Consider the following 22,387-nt stretch of genomic DNA (forward strand, 5'->3'; position numbering starts at 1 on the left):
ATAGCTCCGCCGATCTAAAAAAATCATGGAGATATGACGTTTCAAAGCGACATAACTTCGCCGTCGATCTTGGCATTTTCTATGGACCTCCCCGAGTAGCCCATCCCTTTTTGGCTCCTATCGGGCTTTATTTGACCGAGATATAGCCATTTAAAGTTTCCGGGGTAGTTATGTCGTTTAAATTTAAACTTTTCGGGGTAGCTATGTCGTTTTAAAGCGACATAACTCCGCCGATCTAAAAAAATCATGGAGATATGACGTTTCAAAGCGATATAACTTCGCCGTCGATCTTGGCGGATTCAACGGACCTCCCCGAGCAGCCCATCCCTTTTTGGCCCCTATCGGGCTTTATTTGGCCGAGATATACCCATTTAAAGTTTTCGGGGTAGTTATGTCGTTTTAAAGCGACATAACTCCGCCGATCTAAAAAAATCATGGAGATATGACGTTTCAAAGCGACATAACGTCGCCGTTGATCTTGGCGGTTTCTATGGACCTCCCCGAGTAGCCCATCCCTTTTTGGCCCCTATCGGGCTTTATTTGGCCGAGATATAGCCATTTAAAGTTTTCGGGGTAGTTATGTCGTTTTGAAGCGACATAGCTCCGCCGATCTAAAAAAATCATAGAGATATGACGTTTTAAAGCGACATAACGTCGCCGTCGATCTTAGCGGTTTCTATGGACCTCCCCGAGTAGCCCATCCCTTTTTGTTCCCTATCGGGCTTTATTTGGCCGAGATATAGCCATTTAAAGTTTTCGGGGTAGTTATGTCGTTTTGAAGCGACATAGCTCCGCCGATCTAAAAAAATCATAGAAATATGACGTTTCAAAGCGACATAACTTCGCCGTCGATCTTGGCGGATTCTACGGACCTCCCCGAGTAGCCCCTCCCTTTTTGGCCCCTATCGGGCTTTATTTGGCCGAGATATAGCCATTTAAAGTTTTCGGGGTAGTTATGTCGTTTTGAAGCGACATAGCTCCGCCGATCTAAAAAAATCATAGAAATATGACGTTTCAAAGCGACATAACTTCGCCGTCGATCTTGGCGGATTCTACGGACCTCCCCGAGTAGCCCCTCCCTTTTTGGCCCCTATCGGGCTTTATTTGGCCGAGATATAGCCATTTAAAGTTTTCGGGGTAGTTATGTCGTTTTGAAGCGACATAGCTCCGCCGATCTACAAAAATCATGGAGATATGACATTTCAAAGCGACATAACTTCGCCGTTGATCTTGGCGGTTTCTATGGACCTCCCCGAGTAGCCCATCCCTTTTTGACCGTAATCGGGCTTTATTTGGCCGAGATATGACCATTTAAAGTTTTTCCAAAAAATTCGTGTGGTTGTGTGACATAAAAGTAACGCAAAGCATTGCTTACTTTCGAGCTGTTCACATAAAAAAAAATGCAGAACGACATAATCTCGCCATGATCAGCGGCGGAGTTATGTCGTTTTGAAGCGACATAGCTCCGCCGATCTAAAAAAATCATGGAGATATGACGTTTCAAAGCGACATAACTTCGCCGTCGATATTGGCGGATTCTACGGACCTCCCCGAGTAGCCCCTCCTTTTTTGGCCCCTATCGGGCTTTATTTGGCCGAGATATAGCCATTTAAAGTTTTCGGGGTAGTTATGTCGTTTTAAAGCGACATAACTCCGCCGATCTAAAAAAATCATGGAGATATGACGTTTTAAAGCGACATAGCTTCGCCGTCGATCTTGGCGGATTCTACGGACCTCCCCGGGTAGCCCCTCCCTTTTTGGCCCCTATCGGGCTTTATTTGGCCGAGATATAGCCATTTAAAGTTTTCGGGGTAGTTATGTCGTTTTAAAGCGACATAGTTCCGCCGATCTAAAAAAATCATGGAGATATGACGTTTCAAAGCGACATAACTTCGCCGTCGATCTTGGCGATTTCTATGGACCTCCCCGAGTAGCCCATCCCTTTTTGGCCCCTATCGGGCTTTATTTGGCCGAGATATAGCCATTTAAAGTTTTCGGGGTAGTTATGTCGTTTTAAAGCGACATAGCTCCGCCGATCTAAAATAATCATGGAGATATGACGTTTCAAAGCGACATAACTTCGCCGTCGATCGTGGCGGATTCTACGGACCTCCCCGAGTAGCCCCTCCCTTTTTGGCCCCTATCGGGCTTTATTTGGCCGAGATATAGCCATTTAAAGTTTTCGGGGTAGTTATGTCGTTTTGAAGCGTCATAGCTCCGCCGATCTAAAAAAATCATGGAGATATGACGTTTCAAAGCGACATAACTTCGCCGTCGATCTTGGCGGTTTCTATGGACCTCCCCGAGTAGCCCATCCCTTTTTGGCCCCTATCGGGCTTTATTTGGCCGAGATATAGCCATTTAAAGTTTCCGTGGTAGTTATGTCATTTTGAAGCGACATAACTCCGCCGATCTAAAAAAAATCATGGAGATATGACGTTTCAAAGCGACATAACGTCGCCGCGTATCTTGGCGGTTTCTATGGACCTCCCCGAGTAGCCCATCCCTTTTTGACCGTAATCGGGCTTTATTTAGCCGAGATATAGCCATTTAAAGTTTTCGTGGTAGTTATGTCGTTTTGAAGCGACAAAACTCCGCCGATCTAAAAAAATCATGGAGATATGACGTTTCAAAGCGACATAACGTCGCCGTTGATCTTGGCGGTTTCTATGGACCTCCCCGAGTAGCCCATCCCTTTTTGGCCCCTATCGGGCTTTATTTGGCCGAGATATAGCCATTTAAAGTTTTCGGGGTAGTTATGTCGTTTTAAAGCGACATAGCTCCGCCGATCTAAAATAATCATGGAGATATGACGTTTCAAGGCGACATAACTTCGCCGTCGATCGTGGCGGATTCTGCGGACCTCCCCGAGTAGCCCCTCCCTTTTTGGCCCCTATCGGGCTTTATTTGGCCGAGATATAGCCATTTAAAGTTTTCGGGGTAGTTATGTCGTTTTAAAGCGACATAGCTCCGCCGATCTAAAATAATCATGGAGATATGACGTTTCAAAGCGACATAACTTCGCCGTCGATCGGGCGGATTCTACGGACCTCACCGGGTAGCCCCTCCCTTTTTGGCCCCTATCGGGCTTTATTTGGCCGAGATATAGCCATTTAAAGTTTTCGGGGTAGTTATGTCGTTTTAAAGCGACATAGCTCCGCCGATCTAAAAAAATCATGGAGATATGACGTTTCAAAGCGACATAACTTCGCCGTCGATCTTGGCGATTTCTATGGACCTCCCCGAGTAGCCCATCCCTTTTTGGCCCCTATCGGGCTTTATTTGGCCGAGATATAGCCATTTAAAGTTTTCGGGGTAGTTATGTCGTTTTAAAGCGACATAGCTCCGCCGATCTAAAATAATCATGGAGATATGACGTTTCAAAGCGACATAACTTCGCCGTCGATCGTGGGGGATTCTACGGACCTCCCCGAGTAGCCCCTCCCTTTTTGGCCCCTATCGGGCTTTATTTGGCCGAGATATAGCCATTTAAAGTTTTCGGGGTAGTTATGTCGTTTTGAAGCGACATAGCTCCGCCGATCTAAAAAAATCATGGAGATATGACGTTTCAAAGCGACATAACGTCGCCGCGTATCTTGGCGGTTTCTATGGACCTCCCCGAGTAGCCCATCCCTTTTTGACCGTAATCGGGCTTTATTTAGCCGAGATATAGCCATTTAAAGTTTCCGTGGTAGTTATGTCATTTTGAAGCTACATAACTCCGCCGATCTAAAAAAAATCATGGAGATATGACGTTTCAAAGCGACATAACGTCGCCGCGTATCTTGGCGGTTTCTATGGACCTCCCCGAGTAGCCCATCCCTTTTTGACCGTAATCGGGCTTTATTTAGCCGAGATATAGCCATTTAAAGTTTTCGTGGTAGTTATGTCGTTTTGAAGCGACAAAACTCCGCCGATCTAAAAAAATCATGGAGATATGACGTTTCAAAGCGACATAACGTCGCCGTTGATCTTGGCGGTTTCTATGGACCTCCCCGAGTAGCCCATCCCTTTTTGGCCCCTATCGGGCTTTATTTGGCCGAGATATAGCCATTTAAAGTTTTCGGGGTAGTTATGTCGTTTTAAAGCGACATAGCTCCGCCGATCTAAAATAATCATGGAGATATGACGTTTCAAGGCGACATAACTTCGCCGTCGATCGTGGCGGATTCTGCGGACCTCCCCGAGTAGCCCCTCCCTTTTTGGCCCCTATCGGGCTTTATTTGGCCGAGATATAGCCATTTAAAGTTTTCGGGGTAGTTATGCCGTCTTAAAGCGACATAGCTCCGCCGATCTAAAATAATCATGGAGATATGACGTTTCAAAGCGACATAACTTCGCCGTCGATCGTGGCGGATTCTGCGGACCCCTCCGAGTAGCCCCTCCCTTTTTGGCCCCTATCGGGCTTTATTTGGCCGAGATATAGCCATTTAAAGTTTCCGTGGTAGTTATGTCGTTTTGAAGCGACTAAACTCCGCCGATCTAAAAAAATCATGGAGATATGACGTTTCAAAGCGACATAACGTCTCCGTTGATCTTAGCGGTTACTATGGACCTCCCCGAGTAGCCCATCCCTTTTTGACCATAATCGGGCTTTATTTGGCCGAGATATGACCATTTAAAGTTTTTCCAAAAAATTCGTGTGGTTGTGTGACATAATAGTAACGCAAAGCATTGCTTACTTTCGAGCTGTTCACATAAAAAAAAATGCAGAACGACATAATCTCGCCATGATCAGCGGCGGAGTTATGTCGTTTTGAAGCGACATAGCTCCGCCGATCTAAAAAAATCATGGAGATATGACGTTTCAAAGCGACATAACTTCGCCGTCGATCTTGGCGGATTCTACGGACCTCCCCGAGTAGCCCCTCCCTTTTTGGCCCCTATCGGGCTTTATTTGGCCGAGATATAGCCATTTAAAGTTTTCGGGGTAGTCATGTCGTTTTAAAGCGACATAGCTCCGCCGATCTAAAATAATCATGGAGATATGACGTTTCAAAGCGACATAACTTCGCCGTCGATCGTGGCGGATTCTGCGGACCTCCCCGAGTAGCCCATCCCTTTTTGGCTCCTATCGGGCTTTATTTGGCCGAGATATAGCCATTTAAAGTTTCCGTGGTAGTTATGTCGTTTTGAAGCGACAAAACTCCGCCGATCTAAAAAAATCATGGAGATATGACGTTTCAAAGCGACATAACGTCGCCGTTGATCTTGGCGGTTTCTATGTACCTCCCCGAGTAGCCCATCCCTTTTTGACCGTAATCGGGCTTTATTTGGCCGAGATATGACCATTTAAAGTTTTTCCAAAAAATTCGTGTGGTTGTGTGACATAATAGTAACGCAAAGCATTGCTTACTTTCGAGCTGTTCACATAAAAAAAATGCAGAACGACATAATCTCGCCATGATCAGCGGCGGAGTTATGTCGTTTTGAAGCGACATAGCTCCGCCGATCTAAAAAAATCATGGAGATATGATGTTTCAAAGCGACATAACTTCGCCGTCGATATTGGCGGTTTCTATGGACCTCCCCGAGTAGCCCATCCCTTTTTGGCCACTATCGGGCTTTATTTGGCCGAGATATAGCCATTTAAAGTTTTCGGGGTAGTTATGTCGTTTTGAAGCGACATAGCTCCGCCGATCTAAAAAAATCATGGAGATATGACGTTTCAAAGCGACATAACGTCGCCGTTGATCTTGGCGGTTTCTATGGACCTCCCCGAGTAGCCCATCCTTTTTTGACCGTAATCGGGCTTTATTTGGCCGAGATATGACAATTTAAAGTTTTTCCAAAAAATTCGAGTGGTTGTGTGACATAATAGTAACGCAAAGCATTGCTTACTTTCGAGCTGTTCACATAAAAAAAAATGCAGAACGACATAATCTCGCCATGATCAGCGGCGGAGTTATGTCGTTTTGAAGCGACATAGCTCCGCCGATCTAAAATAATCATGGAGATATGACGTTTCAAAGCGACATAACTTCGCCGTCGATCGTGGCGGATTCTACGGACCTCCCCGAGTAGCCCCTCCCTTTTCGGCCCCTATCGGGCTTTATTTGGCCGAGATATAGCCATTTAAAGTTTTCGGGGTAGCTATGTCGTTTTAAAGCGACATAGCTCCGCCGATCTAAAATAATCATGGAGATATGACGTTTCAAAGCGACATAACTTCGCCGTCGATCGTGGCGGATTCTGCGGACCTCCCCGAGTAGCCCATCCCTTTTTGGCTCCTATCGGGCTTTATTTGGCCGAGATATAGCCATTTAAAGTTTCCGTGGTAGTTATGTCGTTTTGAAGCGACAAAACTCCGCCGATCTAAAAAAATCATGGAGATATGACGTTTCAAAGCGACATATTGTCGCCGTTGATCTTGGCGGTTTCTATGGACCTCCCCGAGTAGCCCATCCCTTTTTGACCGTAATCGGGCTTTATTTGGCCGAGATATAGCCATTTAAAGTTTTCGGGGTAGTTATGTCGTTTTGAAGCGACATAGCTCCGCCGATCTAAAAAAATCATGGAGATATGACGTTTCAAAGCGACATAACGTCGCCGTTGATCTTGGCGGCCCTTTTTGGCCCCTATCGGGCTTTATTTGGCCGAGATATAGCCATTTAAAGTTTTCGGGGTAGTTATGTCGTTTTGAAGCGACATAGCTCCGCCGATCTAAAAAAATCATGGAGATATGACGTTTCAAAGCGACATAACGTCGCCGTTGATCTTGGCGGTTTCTATGGACCTCCCCGAGTAGCCCATCCCTTTTTGACTGTAATCGGGCTATATTTGGCCGAGATATGACCATTTAAAGTTTTTCTAAAAAATTCGTGTGGTTGTGTGACATAATAGTAACGCGAAGCATTGCTCACTTTCGAGCTGTTCACATAAAAAAAAATGCGGAACGACATAATCTCGCCATGATCAGCGGCGGAGTTATGTCGTTTTGAAACGACATAGCTTCGCCGATCTAAAAAAATCATGGAGATATGACGTTTCAAAGCGACATAACTTCGCCGTCGATCTTGGCGGATTCTACGGACCCCTCCGAGTAGCCACTCCCTTTTTGGCCCCTATCGGGCTTTATTTGGCCGAGATATGACCATTTAAAGTTTTTCCAAAAAATTCGTGTGGTTGTGTGACATAATAGTAACGCAAAGCATTGCTTACTTTCGAGCTGTTCACATAAAAAAAAATGCAGAACGACATAATCTCGCCATGATCAGCGGCGGAGTTATGTCGTTTTGAAGCGACATAGCTCCGCCGATCTAAAAAAATCATGGAGATATGATGTTTCAAAGCGACATAACTTCGCCGTCGATATTGGCGGTTTCTATGGACCTCCCCGAGTAGCCCATCCCTTTTTGGCCACTATCGGGCTTTATTTGGCCGAGATATAGCCATTTAAAGTTTTCGGGGTAGTTATGTCGTTTTGAAGCGACATAGCTCCGCCGATCTAAAAAAATCATGGAGATATGACGTTTCAAAGCGACATAACGTCGCCGTTGATCTTGGCGGTTTCTATGGACCTCCCCGAGTAGCCCATCCTTTTTTGACCGTAATCGGGCTTTATTTGGCCGAGATATGACAATTTAAAGTTTTTCCAAAAAATTCGTGTGGTTGTGTGACATAATAGTAACGCAAAGCATTGCTTACTTTCGAGCTGTTCACATAAAAAAAAATGCAGAACGACATAATCTCGCCATGATCAGCGGCGGAGTTATGTCGTTTTGAAGCGACATAGCTCCGCCGATCTAAAATAATCATGGAGATATGACGTTTCAAAGCGACATAACTTCGCCGTCGATCGTGGCGGATTCTACGGACCTCCCCGAGTAGCCCCTCCCTTTTTGGCCCCTATCGGGCTTTATTTGGCCGAGATATAGCCATTTAAAGTTTTCGGGGTAGCTATGTCGTTTTAAAGCGACATAGCTCCGCCGATCTAAAATAATCATGGAGATATGACGTTTCAAAGCGACATAACTTCGCCGTCGATCGTGGCGGATTCTGCGGACCTCCCCGAGTAGCCCATCCCTTTTTGGCTCCTATCGGGCTTTATTTGGCCGAGATATAGCCATTTAAAGTTTCCGTGGTAGTTATGTCGTTTTGAAGCGACAAAACTCCGCCGATCTAAAAAAATCATGGAGATATGACGTTTCAAAGCGACATAACGTCGCCGTTGATCTTGGCGGTTTCTATGGACCTCCCCGAGTAGCCCATCCCTTTTTGACCGTAATCGGGCTTTATTTGGCCGAGATATAGCCATTTAAAGTTTTCGGGGTAGTTATGTCGTTTTGAAGCGACATAGCTCCGCCGATCTAAAAAAATCATGGAGATATGACGTTTCAAAGCGACATAACGTCGCCGTTGATCTTGGCGGTTTCTATGGACCTCCCCGAGTAGCCCATCCTTTTTTGACCGTAATCGGGCTTTATTTGGCCGAGATATGACAATTTAAAGTTTTTCCAAAAAATTCGTGTGGTTGTGTGACATAATAGTAACGCAAAGCATTGCTTACTTTCGAGCTGTTCACATAAAAAAAATGCAGAACGACATAATCTCGCCATGATCAGCGGCGGAGTTATGTCGTTTTGAAACGACATAGCTTCGCCGATCTAAAAAAATCATGGAGATATGACGTTTCAAAGCGACATAACTTCGCCGTCGATCTTGGCGGATTCTACGGACCTCCCCGAGTAGCCCCTCCCTTTTTGGCCCCTATCGGGCTTTATTTGGCCGAGATATAGCCATTTAAAGTTTTCGGGGTAGTTATGTCGTTTTAAAGCGACATAGCTCCGCCGATCTAAAATAATCATGGAGATATGACGTTTCAAAGCGACATAACTTCGCCGTCGATCGTGGCGGATTCTACGGACCTCCCCGAGTAGCCCCTCCCTTTTTGGCCCCTATCGGGCTTTATTTGGCCGAGATATAGCCATTTAAAGTTTTCGGAGTAGTTATGTCGTTTTGGAGCGACATAGCTCCGCCGATCTAAAAAAATCATGGAGATATGACGTTTCAAAGCAACATAACGTCACTGTTGATCTTGGCGGTTTCTATGGACCTCCCCGAGTAGCCCCTCCCTTTTTGACGCCTATCGGGCTTTATTTGGCCGAGATATAGCCATTTTAAGTTTTCGGGGAAGTTATGTCGTTTTAAAGCGACACAACTCCGCCGATCTAAAAAAATCATGGAGTTATGACGTTTCAAAGCGACATAACTTCGCCGTCGATCTTGGCGGTTTCTACGGACCTCCCCGAGTAGCCCCTCCCTTTTTGGCCCCTATCGGGCTTTATTTGGCCGAGATAAAGCCATTTAAAGTTTTCGGGGTAGTTATATCGTTATGAAGCGACATTGCTCCGCCGATCTAAAAAAATTATGGAGATATGACGTTTCAAAGCGACATAACGTCGCCCTTGATCTTGGCGGTTTCTATGGACCTCCCCAAGTAGCCCCTCCCTTTTTGGCCCCTATCGGGCTTTATTTGGCCGAGATATAAGCTTTTAAAGTTTTCGGGGTAGTTATGTCGTTTTAAAGCGACATAGCTCCGCCGATCTAAAATAATCATGGAGATATGACGTTTCAAAGCGACATAACTTCGCCGTCGATCTTGGCGGATTCTACGCAACCCCCGAGTAGCCCCTCCCTTCTTGGCCCCTATCGGGCTTGATTTGGCCGAGATATAGCTATTTAAAGTTTCCGGGGTAGTTATGTCGTTTTGAAGCGACATAGCTCTGCCGATCTAAAAAAATCATGGAGATAAGACGTTTCAAAGCGACATAACGTCGCCGTTGATCTTGGCGGTTTCTATGGACCTCCCCGAGTAGCCCCTCCGTTTTTGGCCCCTATCGGGCTTTATTTGGCCGAGATATAGCGATTTAAAGTTTTCGGGGTAGTTATGTTGTTTTGAAGCGATATAACTCCACCGATCTATAAAAAATCATGGAGATATGACGTTTCAAAGCGACATAACTTCGCCGTCGATCTTGGCGGATTCTACGGACCTCCCCGAGTATCCCCTCCCTTTTTGGCCCCTATCGGGCTTTATTTGGCCGAGATATAGCCATTTAAAGTTTTCGGGGTAGTTATGTCGTTTTAAAGCGACATAGCTCCGCCGATCTAAAATAATCATGGAGATATGACGTTTCAAAGCGACATAACTTCGCCGTCGATCTTGGCGGATTCTACGGACCTCCCCGAGTATCCCCTCCCTTTTTGGCCCCTATCGGGCTTTATTTGGCCGAGATATAGCCATTTAAAGTTTTCGGGGTAGTTATGTCGTTTTAAAGCGACATAGCTCCGCCGATCTAAAATAATCATGGAGATATGACGTTTCAAAGCGACATAACTTCGCCGTCGATCTTGGCGGATTCTACGGACCTCCCCGAGTATCCCCTCCCTTTTTGGCCCCTATCGGGCTTTATTTGGCCGAGATATAGCCATTTAAAGTTTTCGGGGTAGTTATGTCGTTTTAAAGCGACATAGCTCCGCCGATCTAAAATAATCATGGAGATATGACGTTTCAAAGCGACATAACTTCGCCGTCGATCGTGGGGGATTCTACGGACCTCCCCGAGTAGCCCCTCCCTTTTTGGCTCCTATCGGGCTTTATTTGGCCGAGATATAGCCATTTAAAGTTTTCGGGGTAGTTATGTCGTTTTAAAGCGACATAGCTCCGCCGATCTAAAAAAATCATGGAGATATGACGTTTCAAAGCGACATAACTTCGCCGTCGATCTTGGCGATTTCTATGGACCTCCCCGAGTAGCCCATCCCTTTTTGGCCCCTATCGGGCTTTATTTGGCCGAGATATAGCCATTTAAAGTTTTCGGGGTAGTTATGTCGTTTTAAAGCGACATAGCTCCGCCGATCTAAAAAAATCATGGAGATATGACGTTTCAAAGCGACATAACGTCGCCGTTGATCTTGGCGGATTCTATGGACCTCCCCGAGTAGCCCCTCCCTTTTTGGCCCCTATCGGGCTTTATTTGGCCGAGATATAGCCATTTAAAGTTTTCGGGGTAGTTATGTCGTTTTAAAGCGACATAGCTCCGCCGATCTAAAAAAATCATGGAGATATGACGTTTCAAAGCGACATAACTTCGCCGTCGATCTTGGCGGATTCTACGGACCTCCCCGAGTATCCCCTCCCTTTTTGGCCCCTATCGGGCTTTATTTGGCCGAGATATAGCCATTTAAAGTTTTCGGGGTAGTTATGTCGTTTTAAAGCGACATAGCTCCGCCGATCTAAAATAATCATGGAGATATGACGTTTCAAAGCGACATAACTTCGCCGTCGATCTTGGCGGATTCTACGGACCTCCCCGAGTGGCCCCTCCCTTTTTGGCCCCTATCGGGCTTTATTTGGCCGAGATATAGCCATTTAAAGTTTTCGGGGTAGTTATGTCGTTTTAAAGCGACATAGCTCCGCCGATCTAAAAAAATCATGGAGATATGACGTTTCAAAGCGACATAACTTCGCCGTCGATCTTGGCGATTTCTATGGACCTCCCCGAGTAGCCCATCCCTTTTTGACCCCTATCGGGCTTTTTTTGGCCGAGATATAGTCATTTAAAGTTTCCGGGGTAGTTATGTCGTTTTGAAGCGACATAGCTCCGCCGATCTAAAAAAATCATGGAGATATGACGTTTCAAAGCGACATAACGTCGCCGTTGATCTTGGCGGATTCTATGGACCTCCCCGAGTAGCCCCTCCCTTTTTGGCCCCTATCGGGCTTTATTTGGCCGAGATATAACCATTTAAAGTTTTGGGGGTAGTTATGTCGTTTTAAAGCGACATAGCTCGACCGATCTAAAAAAATCATGGAGATAAGACGTTTCAAAGCGATATAACGTCGCCGTTGATCTTGGCGGTTTCTATGGACCTCCCCGAGTAGCCCATCCCTTTTTGACCGTAATCGGGCTTTATTTGGCCGAGATATGACCATTTAAAGTTTTTCCAAAAAATTCGTGTGGTTGTGTGACATAATAGTAACGCAAAGCATTGCTTACTTTCGAGCTGTTCACATAAAAATAAAATCCAGAACGACATAATCTCGCCATGATCAGCGGCGGAGTTATGTCGTTTTGAAGCGACATAGCTCCGCCGATCTAAAAAAATCATGGAGATATGACGTTTTAAAGCGACATAACTTCGCCGTCGATCTTGGCGGATTCTACGGACCTCCCCGAGTAGCCCCTCCCTTTTTGGCCCCTATCGGGCTTTATTTGTCCGAGATATAGCCATTTAAAGTTTTCGGGGTAGTTATATCGTTTTAAAGCGACATAACTCCGCCGATCTAAAAAAATCATGGAGATATGACATTTCAAAGCGACATAACTTCGCCGTCGATCTTGGCGGATTCTACGGACCTCCCCGAGAAGCCCCTCCCTTTTTGGCCACTGTCGGGCTTTATTTGGCCGAGATATAGCCATTTAAAGTTTTCGGGGTAGTTATGTCGTTTTGAAGCGACATAGCTCCGCCGATCTAAAAAAATCATGGAGATAAGACGTTTCAAAGCGACATAGATATAGCCATTTAAAGTTTTCGGGGTAGTTATGTCGTTTTAAAGCGACATAACGTCGCCGATCTAAAAAATTCATGGAGATATCACGTTTCAAAGCGACATAACTTCGCCGTCGATCTTGGCGGATTCTACGGACCTCCCCGAGTAGCCCCTCCCTTTTTGGCCCCTAACGGGCTGTATTTGGCCGAGATATAGCCATTTAAAGTTTTCGGGGTAGTTATGTCGTTTCAAAGCGACATCACTTCGCCGTCGATCTTGGCGGATTCTACGGAGCCCCCGAGTAGCCCCTCCCTTTTTGGCCCCTATCGGGCTTTATTTGGCCGAGATATAGCCATTTAAAGTTTTCGGGGTAGTTATGTCGTTTTGAAGCGATATAGCTCCGCCGATCTAAAAAAATCATGGTGATATGACGTTTCAAAGCGACATAACTTCGCCGTTGATCTTGGCGGATTCTACGGACCTCCCCGAGTAGCCCCTCCCTTTTTGGCCCCTATCGGGCTTTATTTGGCCGAGATATAGCCATTTAAAGTTTTCGGGGTAGTTATGTCGTTTTGAAGCGACATAGCTCCGCCGATCTATAAAAATCATGGAGATAAGACGTTTCAAAGCGACATAGATATAGCCATTTAAAGTTTTCGGGGTAGTTATGTCGTTTTAAAGCGACATAACTCCGCCGATCTAAAAAATTCATGGAGATATCACGTTTCAAAGCGACATAACTTCGCCGTCGATCTTGGCGGATTCTACGGACCTCCCCGAGTAGCCCCTCCCTTTTTGGCCCCTATCGGGCTTTATTTGGCCGAGATATAGCCATTTAAAGTTTTTGGGGTAGTTATGTCGTTTTAAAGCGACATAACTCCGCCGATCTAAAAAAATCATGGAGATATGACGTTTCAAAGCGACATAACTTCGCCGTCGATCTTGGCGGATTCTACGGACCTCCCCGAGTAGCCCCTCCCTTTTTGGCCACTGTCGGGCTTTATTTGGCCGAGATATAGCCATTTAAAGTTTTCGGGGTAGTTATGTCGTTTTAAAGCGACATAACTCCGCCGATCTAATAAAATCATGGAGATATGACGTTTCAAAGCGACATAACTTCGCCGTCGATCTTGGCGGATTCTACGGACCTCCCCGAGTAGCCCCTCCCTTTTTGGCCCTTATCGGGCATTTTTTGGCCAAAATATAGCCATTTAAAGTTTTCGGGGTAGTTATGTCGTTTTAAAGCGACATAACTCCGCCGATCTAAAAAAAATCATGGAGATATGACGTTTCAAAGCGACATAACTTCGCCGTCGATCTTGGCGGATTCTACGGACCTCCCCGAGTAGCCCCTCCCTTTTTGGCCACTGTCGGGCTTTATTTGGCCGAGATATAGCCATTTAAAGTTTTCGGGGTAGTTATGTCGTTTTGGAGCGACATAGCTCCGCCGATCTAAAAAAATCATGGAGATATGACGTTTCAAAGCAACATAACGTCACTGTTGATCTTGGCGGTTTCTATGGACCTCCCCGAGTAGCCCGTCCCTTTTTGACCCCTATCGGGCTTTATTTGGCCGAGATATAGCCATTTTAAGTTTTCGGGGAAGTTATGTCGTTTTAAAGCGACATAGCTCCGCCGATCTAAAATAATCATGGAGATATGACGTTTCAAAGCGACATAACTTCGCCGTCGATCTTGGCGGATTCTACGGAACCCCCGAGTAGCCCCTCCCTTCTTGGCGCCTATCGGGCTTGATTTGGCCGAGATATAGCCATTTAAAGTTTCCGGGGTAATTATGTCGTTTTGAAGCGACATAGCTCCGCCGATCTAAAAAAATCATGGAGATAAGACGTTTCAAAGCGACATAACGTCGCCGTTGATCTTGGCGGTTTCTATGGACCTCCCCGAGTAGCCCATCCCTTTTTGACCGTAATCGGGCTTTATTTGACCGAGATATGACCATTTAAAGTTTTTCCAAAAAATTCGGGTGGTTGTGTGAAATTATAGTAACGCAAAGCATTGCTTACTTTCGAGCTGTTCACATAAAAAAAAATGCAGAACGACATAATCTCGCCATGATCAGCGGCGGAGTTATGTCATTTTGAAGCGACATAGCTCCGCCGATCTAAAAAAATCATGGAGATATGACGTTTCAAAGCGACATAACTTCGCCGTCGATCTTGGCGGATTCTACGGACCTCCCCGAGTATCGCCTCCCTTTTTGGCCCCTATCGGGCTTTATTTGGCCGAGATATAGCCATTTAAAGTTTTCGGGGTAGTTATGTCGTTTTAAAGCGACATAGCTCCGCCGATCTAAAATAATCATGGAGATATGACGTTTCAAAGCGACATAACTTCGCCGTCGATCTTGGCGGATTCTACGGACCTCCCCGAGTGGCCCCTCCCTTTTTGGCCCCTATCGGGCTTTATTTGGCCGAGATATAGCCATTTAAAGTTTTCGGGGTAGTTATGTCGTTTTAAAGCGACATAGCTCCGCCGATCTAAAAAAATCATGGAGATATGACGTTTCAAAGCGACATAACTTCGCCGTCGATCTTGGCGATTTCTATGGACCTCCCCGAGTAGCCCATCCCTTTTTGACCCCTATCGGGCTTTATTTGGCCGAGATATAGTCATTTAAAGTTTCCGGGGTAGTTATGTCGTTTTGAAGCGACATAGCTCCGCCGATCTAAAAAAATTATGGAGATATGACGTTTCAAAGCGACATAACGTCGCCGTTGATCTTGGCGGTTTCTATGGACCTCCCCGAGTAGCCCCTCCCTTTTTGGCCCCTATCGGGCTTTATTTGGCCGAGATATAGCCATTTAAAGTTTCGGGGGTAGTTATGTCGTTTTGAAGCGACATAGCTCGGCCGATCTAAAAAAATCATGGAGATAAGACGTTTCAAAGCGATATAACGTCGCCGTTGATCTTGGCGGTTTCTATGGACCTCCCCGAGTAGCCCCTCCCTTTTTGACCGTAATCGGGCTTTATTTGGCCGAGATATGACCATTTAAAGATTTTCCAAAAAATTCGTGTGGTTGTGTGACATAATAGTAACGCAAAGCATTGCTTACTTTCGAGCTGTTCACATAAAAAAAAAAATGCAGAACGACATAATCTCGCCATGATCTGCTGCGGAGTTATGTCGTTTTGAAGCGACATAGCTTCTAAAAAAATCATGCAGATATGACGTTTCAAAGCGACATAACTTCGCCGTCGATCTTGGCGGATTCTACGGACCTCCCCGAGTAGCCCCTCCCTTTTTGGCCCCTATCGGGCTTTTTTTGTCCGAGATATAGCCATTTAAAGTTTTCGGGGTAGTTATGTCGTTTTAAAGCGACATAACTCCGCCGATCTAATAAAATCATAGAGATATGACGTTTCAAAGCGACATAACTTCGCCGTCGATCTTGGCGGATTCTACGGACCTCCCCGAGTAGCCCCTCCCTTTTTGGCCAATGTCGGACTTTATTTGGCCAAGATATAGCCATTTAAAGTTTTCGGGGTAGTTATGTCGTTTTAAAGCGACATAACTCCGCCGATCTAAAAAAATCATGGAGATATGACGTTTCAAAGCGACATAACTTCGCCGTCGATCTTGGCGGATTCTACGGACCTCCCCGAGTAGCCCCTCCCTTTTTGGCCCCTATAGGGCTTTTTTTGGCCAAAGTATAGCCATTTAAAGTTTTTAAAGTTTCAAAGCGACATAACTTCGCCGTCGATCTTGGCGGTTTCTATGGACCTCCCCGAGTAGCCCATCCCTTTTTGACCCCTATCGGGCTTTATTTGGCCGAGATATAGCCATTTAAAGTTTTCGGGGTAGTTATGTCGTTTTAAAGCGACATAACACCGCCGATCTAAAAAAATCATGGAGATATGACGTTTCAAAGCGACATAACTTCGCCGTCGATCTTGGCGGTTTCTATGGACCTCCCCGAGTAGTCCATCCCCTTTTGACCCCTATCGGGCTTTATTTGGCCGAGATATAGCCATTTAAAGTTTTCGGGGTAGTTAAGTCGTTTTGAAGCGACATAGCTCCGCCGATCTAAAAAAATCATGGAGATATGACGTTTCAAAGCGACATAACTTCGCCGTCGATCTTGGCGGATTCTACGGACCTGCCCGAGTAGCCCCTCCCTTTTTGGCCCCTATCGGGCTTTATTTGGCCGAGATATAGCATTTAAAGTTTCCGGGGTAGTTATGTCGTTTTGAAACGAAATAGCTCCGCCGATCTAAAAAAATCATGGATATATGACGTTTCAAAGCGACATAACGTCGCCGTTGATCTTGGCGGTTTCTATGGACCTCCCCGAGTAGCCCATCCCTTTTTGACAGTAATCGGGCTTTATTTGGCCGAGATATGACCATTTAAAGTTTTTCCAAAAAATTCGTGTGGTTGTGTGACATAATAGTAACGCAAAGCATTGCTTACTTTCGAGCTGTTCACATAAAAAACAAGTAAGAGGTTCTAGGGTATACCCTGAACCTTCTTCTTCCAACATCAAATGCATATATATATTCTATTTTAGAAGCTATATGTCAAGTTTGGTGACTAGCTATTATTTACCAAAATTGCCCAAAAAACAGGATATCGATATCGATGTTTATCGATTGCTTGGAAACGGAGTAAGTTATCGATTATCGGAAACAAACTCGATCTGCGCGGGAACTAGGAGCATTTAAATCTATAATTTTAAGTCTCTAGCTCTTATAGGTTCTGAGATCCTTGCGTTCATACATACGGACGGACGGACGGACGGACAGACAGACGGACATGGCTAGATTGACTTGGCTATTGATGCTGATCAAGAATATATATACTTTATGGGGTCGGAGATGCTTCCTTCTGCCTGTTACATACATTTGGATTTCGCACAAATACAATATACCCTTATACCCATTTTTAATGGGTTCAGGGTATAAAAATGCAGAACGACATAATCTCGCCATGATCAGCGGCGGAGTTATGTCGTTTTGAAGCGACATAGCTCCGCCGATCTAAAAAAATCATGGAGATATGACGTTTCAACGCGACATAACTTCGCCGTTGCTCTTGGCGTTTTCTGTGAACCTCCCCGAGTAGCCCATCGCTCTTTGACCGTAATCGGGCTTTATTTGGCCAAGATATGACCAGTCTCAGATCTCAGCTCGTTGCATTCGGACGTGCGCGCTTGACAAGTTAGTTTCGCAAGTGATCAACACAATCTCTTTACCTCTTATCTCTTTGTGCTCTTCTTGCACTATTTTTGGCCACTGCTTGCGGTGGCGGCAGCTTATTGCGGTACTTTACCTAAGATAAGCCAGACTTAAACGGTGCTTAGTTTGCCCCTCGCCCTGCGCGCTGCGCAAGCGAGAGGTTGGTTCCGTTAATTCTCATCTTTTGATCTGGAAAAGTGGACGACAATTGCATTATTTGACTCTAAATAATAACAATTGACGGTATGGACAATAACTCATGGAATCAGTCGCTACCTAGAGGAGATGAGAAAAGCAGCAAGGGTCAGCCCTGAAACTCTACGCTCTCAAATCCTCGGTAGCGTAGCATCCATGTCTGCAGAAAACAACAGCTTATTGTCAAATCGGGTGATAACTGGGCCGACAGTAACAACAAGCTTTGATACCAGCGTTACCTGCACTATCTCTATGTCGCAAGCAAGTTTGACATCTACATCTACGTATACTGTAGCGGCAACTGTGGGGCCTAACATTTCCTCGACTACGTCACTTGACAACACATTGGGTGAAATCTTGTCAGCAGCAACTCGTAAGACGAAGTGCTCGTTTCAAGACCGCGGCCTGCCTGCTAGTAAAAAACATAAAGGAATTATAAACACTTCTAAATCTATACAGAAAGCTAAGCCGAAGCCCGCTGAGCTGCACAAGGAAGTAGCCAAAGACACGGCATCCACCTCGACTGCAGCAGCACTGAGTAAAAACCGTTTTGCAGCTCTGGACGAAGAAGCGGACAACATGATGGAGCAAGGATTGTCAGAAAGCGATTCTGACGACGAAGATGAAGCTCGTGCTGTTGGCAACGGAAACAAACAATCCTCAAAAACGCTCTCAAAGCCTCCAGCAATATGTGTACCACAAGTCAACAATCCCTCAGGCATGGAACAAGCACTAGACTCGTGCGTGGGTGCCAACAACTATAGCATTCGCACCTTTAAGTTCGGCGTATCACGGATATACACCGCAAACTCTGACGCTTTCCGAGCAGCTGTAAGACATTTGACAAAACTTAACTGTCAATTCTGGCACGATCAACTTAGGGAGGAAAAGCCTTACAGGGTTGTCGTCAAGGGCGTTAATGCCAACGTCCCCAAACCACAAATTGCGCAAGCTTTTACTGACCAGGGTTACGAAACTCTCAATATATATTGCCCATGAAAGGCAGATTGGCGTAACGTTCAGGTCAACGAGACAGACGATGAAGCGACGATCAACTACAAGACTAGGCAAAATCAATTTTTTGTCAATCTAAAACAAGGACCCAATGTGTCTAATGCTTTGAAAATTACACAACTCGGCAGATACAGAGTCTCAGTGGAGCGTGCTCCTCGCAAAAAAGAAGTTCTACAATGCCTGAGATGCCACATCTTCGGTCATTCCAAAAATTATTGCCTTCGGGACCCAATCCGTGGCAAATGCGCTGGCTCTCATATGACTGGTTCTCTGCTTTGCACGAGTGAAAATTTCCTGTGCGTCAATTGCGGTGGTGATCACGCGTCGACCGACAAAGACTGCCCCGTCAGGATTAAGAAAAGCAAAAAAATGAAACCGATCCCAAGGCTCTCTGCTACTGGCAACACTGCCAGGCCAAAATATAACCAAGGCCCTTCACGTCAAATTTGCGTTGAAATCTACTCACCCAGCCGCTCCTCCGGGCGCCCCGTTTGGGTATGAAATTTTTGAAAGACAAAAATTTTAGTTCGTCTACTTGCTGGTCATTTCTGTTCGCCTGGACCCTTAGCCGAATTTTCGACAAAATCCGACGCCCCCGGTAGCCACAGCTGTTTACAGAGGTCTGTTAAGTAACAGCTGTCTAAAGGAAAAGCATACATACATATATTTATATTTTTCACCAGGACTATAAACCAAGGATATATGTGTTATCTAGGAGCCATCGGGGTTTTTTTTTGTAAAACTTTCATCAGTATATCTTGGGCAAATTAGGACTTATATTAGATGATTTCAAAAATACATAACATTCTTAAGTCGGACTTAATTTATTCTAATAACTTCCACATTTGTCTTTTAAAAATCCTTTTAATAACATCATCTACAATGGGAAAGCTTGAGGTAGGTCGGGTATATTTACAAATTAATTGGTAATTGTTCGCGTTAATGCAATACTAGTTGCAACTCAAACGGATATTCCCTTGAGTTAAGGCTCTGTCTGAAGAGTTGCGTATGCTGCCAATTCACGCCACTCAACTTGGCCACAATCTGGAATTCACTGGCGTTTTCGATGCAATTATTGCCATCACTGGTTTCCATGCTCACATTAATTTTGCCCTCGCCAAAGGTTTTCGTTTCGAATATGAGTTTATATGATTTAACTTTAAGATTTGATTTGCTCAAATTAAATTTCCAAATTATTTCAGCGCTGTCCGTGTCCTCTGTAAACATATATTTGTTTTAAGCTATACAATTGGGATAGCTTGTTATATCAAGAGCCTACCTAGGCGCGCCAAATAGGCCATTTTCCAATCCTGCTCTACTTTGCGAAATATGTTATTCGATGAGAATTGCGCACTTTGCCAGGTCTTGTAGGTTTCGAGTATGTCTAAACGGTCGCCATCTATAAAAAGAAAGCAATGGGTCATCAGTAGATTTGATAAGAAATTGCTAACAAACCTTTGATATATCGCTCGTACGTATCGCTTGCGCAACAGTAGCGTAGATTGAGCTGACGTCGCTCCAGCTCGCGTTCATTTGGCGTAAATACGAATATCTGCAATTAAATAATGACACAGATCGTGTGTTTAAATAGGCAAAGACAATTAACGACAACAGCTGCTGACTTACGTTGGTGAATGTGTGCTCGCCACGCGACTGTCGCCACGACAAGCTGCCCGAGCTTCTACCCTTCAGCTCGCTCTCAGTTGGCTTGCTGCGCAGTTTAAATAGAATACGTAAAGAGCAGATTTAACTACAACAACAAGGGCAATTATTGAATTTTAATGCATACCGTTCCACGGTCATTGCAAGGACCTCGCACATGTAGCGTTGGCTGAGGAATTTTTTGCGTTCGGCGCTAGAGTATTGTTGGCGCTTGGCCCTAATCACATTCAGCGTTTCGATTAGCTCCTTCTCGGAGCACAGCCTGCGCAGCTGCAATATTTGTCGATGATTGTTGGTATAGCGCCAGGTCACGTCCTGTGCATCGTCCCGCGAATAGGCAAATATATAATCAATTTTGCGCTTCCAGCCATGCTGATACATGAGCGGTGAGTTGACTACATTTTCCGATGGATCCACGTGCAGCCAGCGCATTTGCGTCTCCGAAAACACCTCGGTCCATACATGATCGAAATGGGAGTGCACTAGGCGTGCATCATAGTCCAGACACCGGCACAGGAATGTAAAGCAATTGGCAAACTCGCCGCAGCGCCCCTTTCGGGTTACCAATAGCTGCGTAATGTCATTGTAGCGATGGAATTTGGTCTCCTGGCCACAGCAAACGGTGACCTCGACGCGCACATCACCCTCGGTTTGTGTGCGACGCAGTTTACCGTCTTCACTACCGCACACTTGGCAAGGTATATTATTGACCCACTCGAAGAACTGCGTTTTGAACCAATCGACTAGCTCAACTAGCAGCAGATCGCGTATACAAGGCTCCTTCTCCTGGCACTGACCAGATGCAATCAGTTCCTGCATGGCAAGTAGCTTGCTGCTGGCGTTCATTGTTAGCTCATCGACGGGGATGAGACTGCGTCCGCTGGCCAGCAACGCCTCATCCTCATACTGCATGACCGCATCGCTGTAGAGCTCCAGGGATTGCAGAAATCGATTGGGCGTGCGCTTAAAATGCAAATTCTAATTACTGAATGCACTTATGTCAGCTTCGTAGACTAACCAGCATGCGTGGAAAGGCAATGCGTTGTCTGTAGGGCACTGAAGGCTGTATATATAGGGGCGTGGTACATGTGGTGGCCATTTCTGCTCGTGATGTTGCATGGGATTTAATTGGACCTAGACATGATAAGTTAAGCTTAATTTTGAAGTAACATAATTAATTTTACTCACTTTTTGGCAATGAGCCGTTTAGCCAGGCCTCGCGCCGCTCATTTAATACGTCTCTGTACTTTTGTATCTGCAGCAGCGGCACTTCGCTGGGCAGAGTGTACACATTGGAGCTTGGCGAGCGTTTAAACCCGATTGCATCGAGCAGTCGCTCGCTGCCCTTCAGCGAGAGCAGCTTTTCCTTGATCGCTTTGTTCTCCAGGTTTATGGTGCGAAACTTGAGGTTATTTGGCTGACTCAGCACATTCTCGAGCAGGACAAGCAGTATGCGCGCTGCCTCTAGATATTTCTGTTGCTGCTGCTCTGTGGTTGTTGTTGGCTGTGGCTCAATCAACTTTACGCACTCCAAGTTAATGTCGACCATGACTGATAAATGCGCGGCTATCAAATGAGTCGCAATGGCGCTATCGTCGGGTGGGTGGTCTTATGGTGGTTGGCTGGCTGGCTAGACTAGAGATGTGCGATGGTTATGTAAATATATCGTAAGCGCCTGCGTATTAACTTAATTTACTTTCTAAACAACCAAATTTATTGCACATTTGAACCAATGACAAACAAGAAACGCCAAGAACAAGCACTTAGCGGCTTGAGCAGCTGCTGTGTCTTATTGCTTATCGATATACACATCGTTATTTA

The 22,387-nt window shown here is 45.4% G+C and overlaps 1 protein-coding gene across 1 annotated transcript; it reads right to left on the reverse strand.

The window, feature by feature from the left end:
* Positions 1–19,660: 19,660 nt before the first annotated feature.
* On the reverse strand, positions 19,661–22,338 carry Pngl (N-glycanase Pngl). The gene is made up of 7 exons (XM_002059298.4): positions 21,755–22,338; positions 21,585–21,700; positions 20,694–21,529; positions 20,531–20,615; positions 20,360–20,456; positions 20,184–20,303; positions 19,661–20,121 (listed from the first exon to the last, which is right to left on the reverse strand). The coding sequence occupies exons 1-7, from the start codon at positions 22,113–22,115 to the stop codon at positions 19,844–19,846; spliced, it is 1,893 nt and encodes a 630-aa protein (XP_002059334.1). The 5' UTR covers positions 22,116–22,338; the 3' UTR covers positions 19,661–19,843.
* Positions 22,339–22,387: the final 49 nt, after the last annotated feature.

This window comes from Drosophila virilis, chromosome 5 (assembly GCF_030788295.1).
Source record: "Drosophila virilis strain 15010-1051.87 chromosome 5, Dvir_AGI_RSII-ME, whole genome shotgun sequence".
Lineage (NCBI taxonomy): Eukaryota > Metazoa > Arthropoda > Insecta > Diptera > Drosophilidae > Drosophila > Drosophila virilis.

Bases quoted from the DNA above. Each gene is read 5' to 3' on its own strand.
- Pngl (XM_002059298.4), bottom strand. From the start codon at position 22,115: ATGGTCGACATTAACTTGGAGTGCGTAAAGTTGATTGAGCCACAGCCA. The intron at 21,701-21,754 runs GTGAGTAAAATT...TATCATGTCTAG, and splicing joins AAACGGCTCATTGCCAAAAA to GTCCAATTAAATCCCATGCA. The intron at 20,457-20,530 runs GTAAGTCAGCAG...ATTTAATTGCAG, and splicing joins GCGAGCACACATTCACCAAC to ATATTCGTATTTACGCCAAA.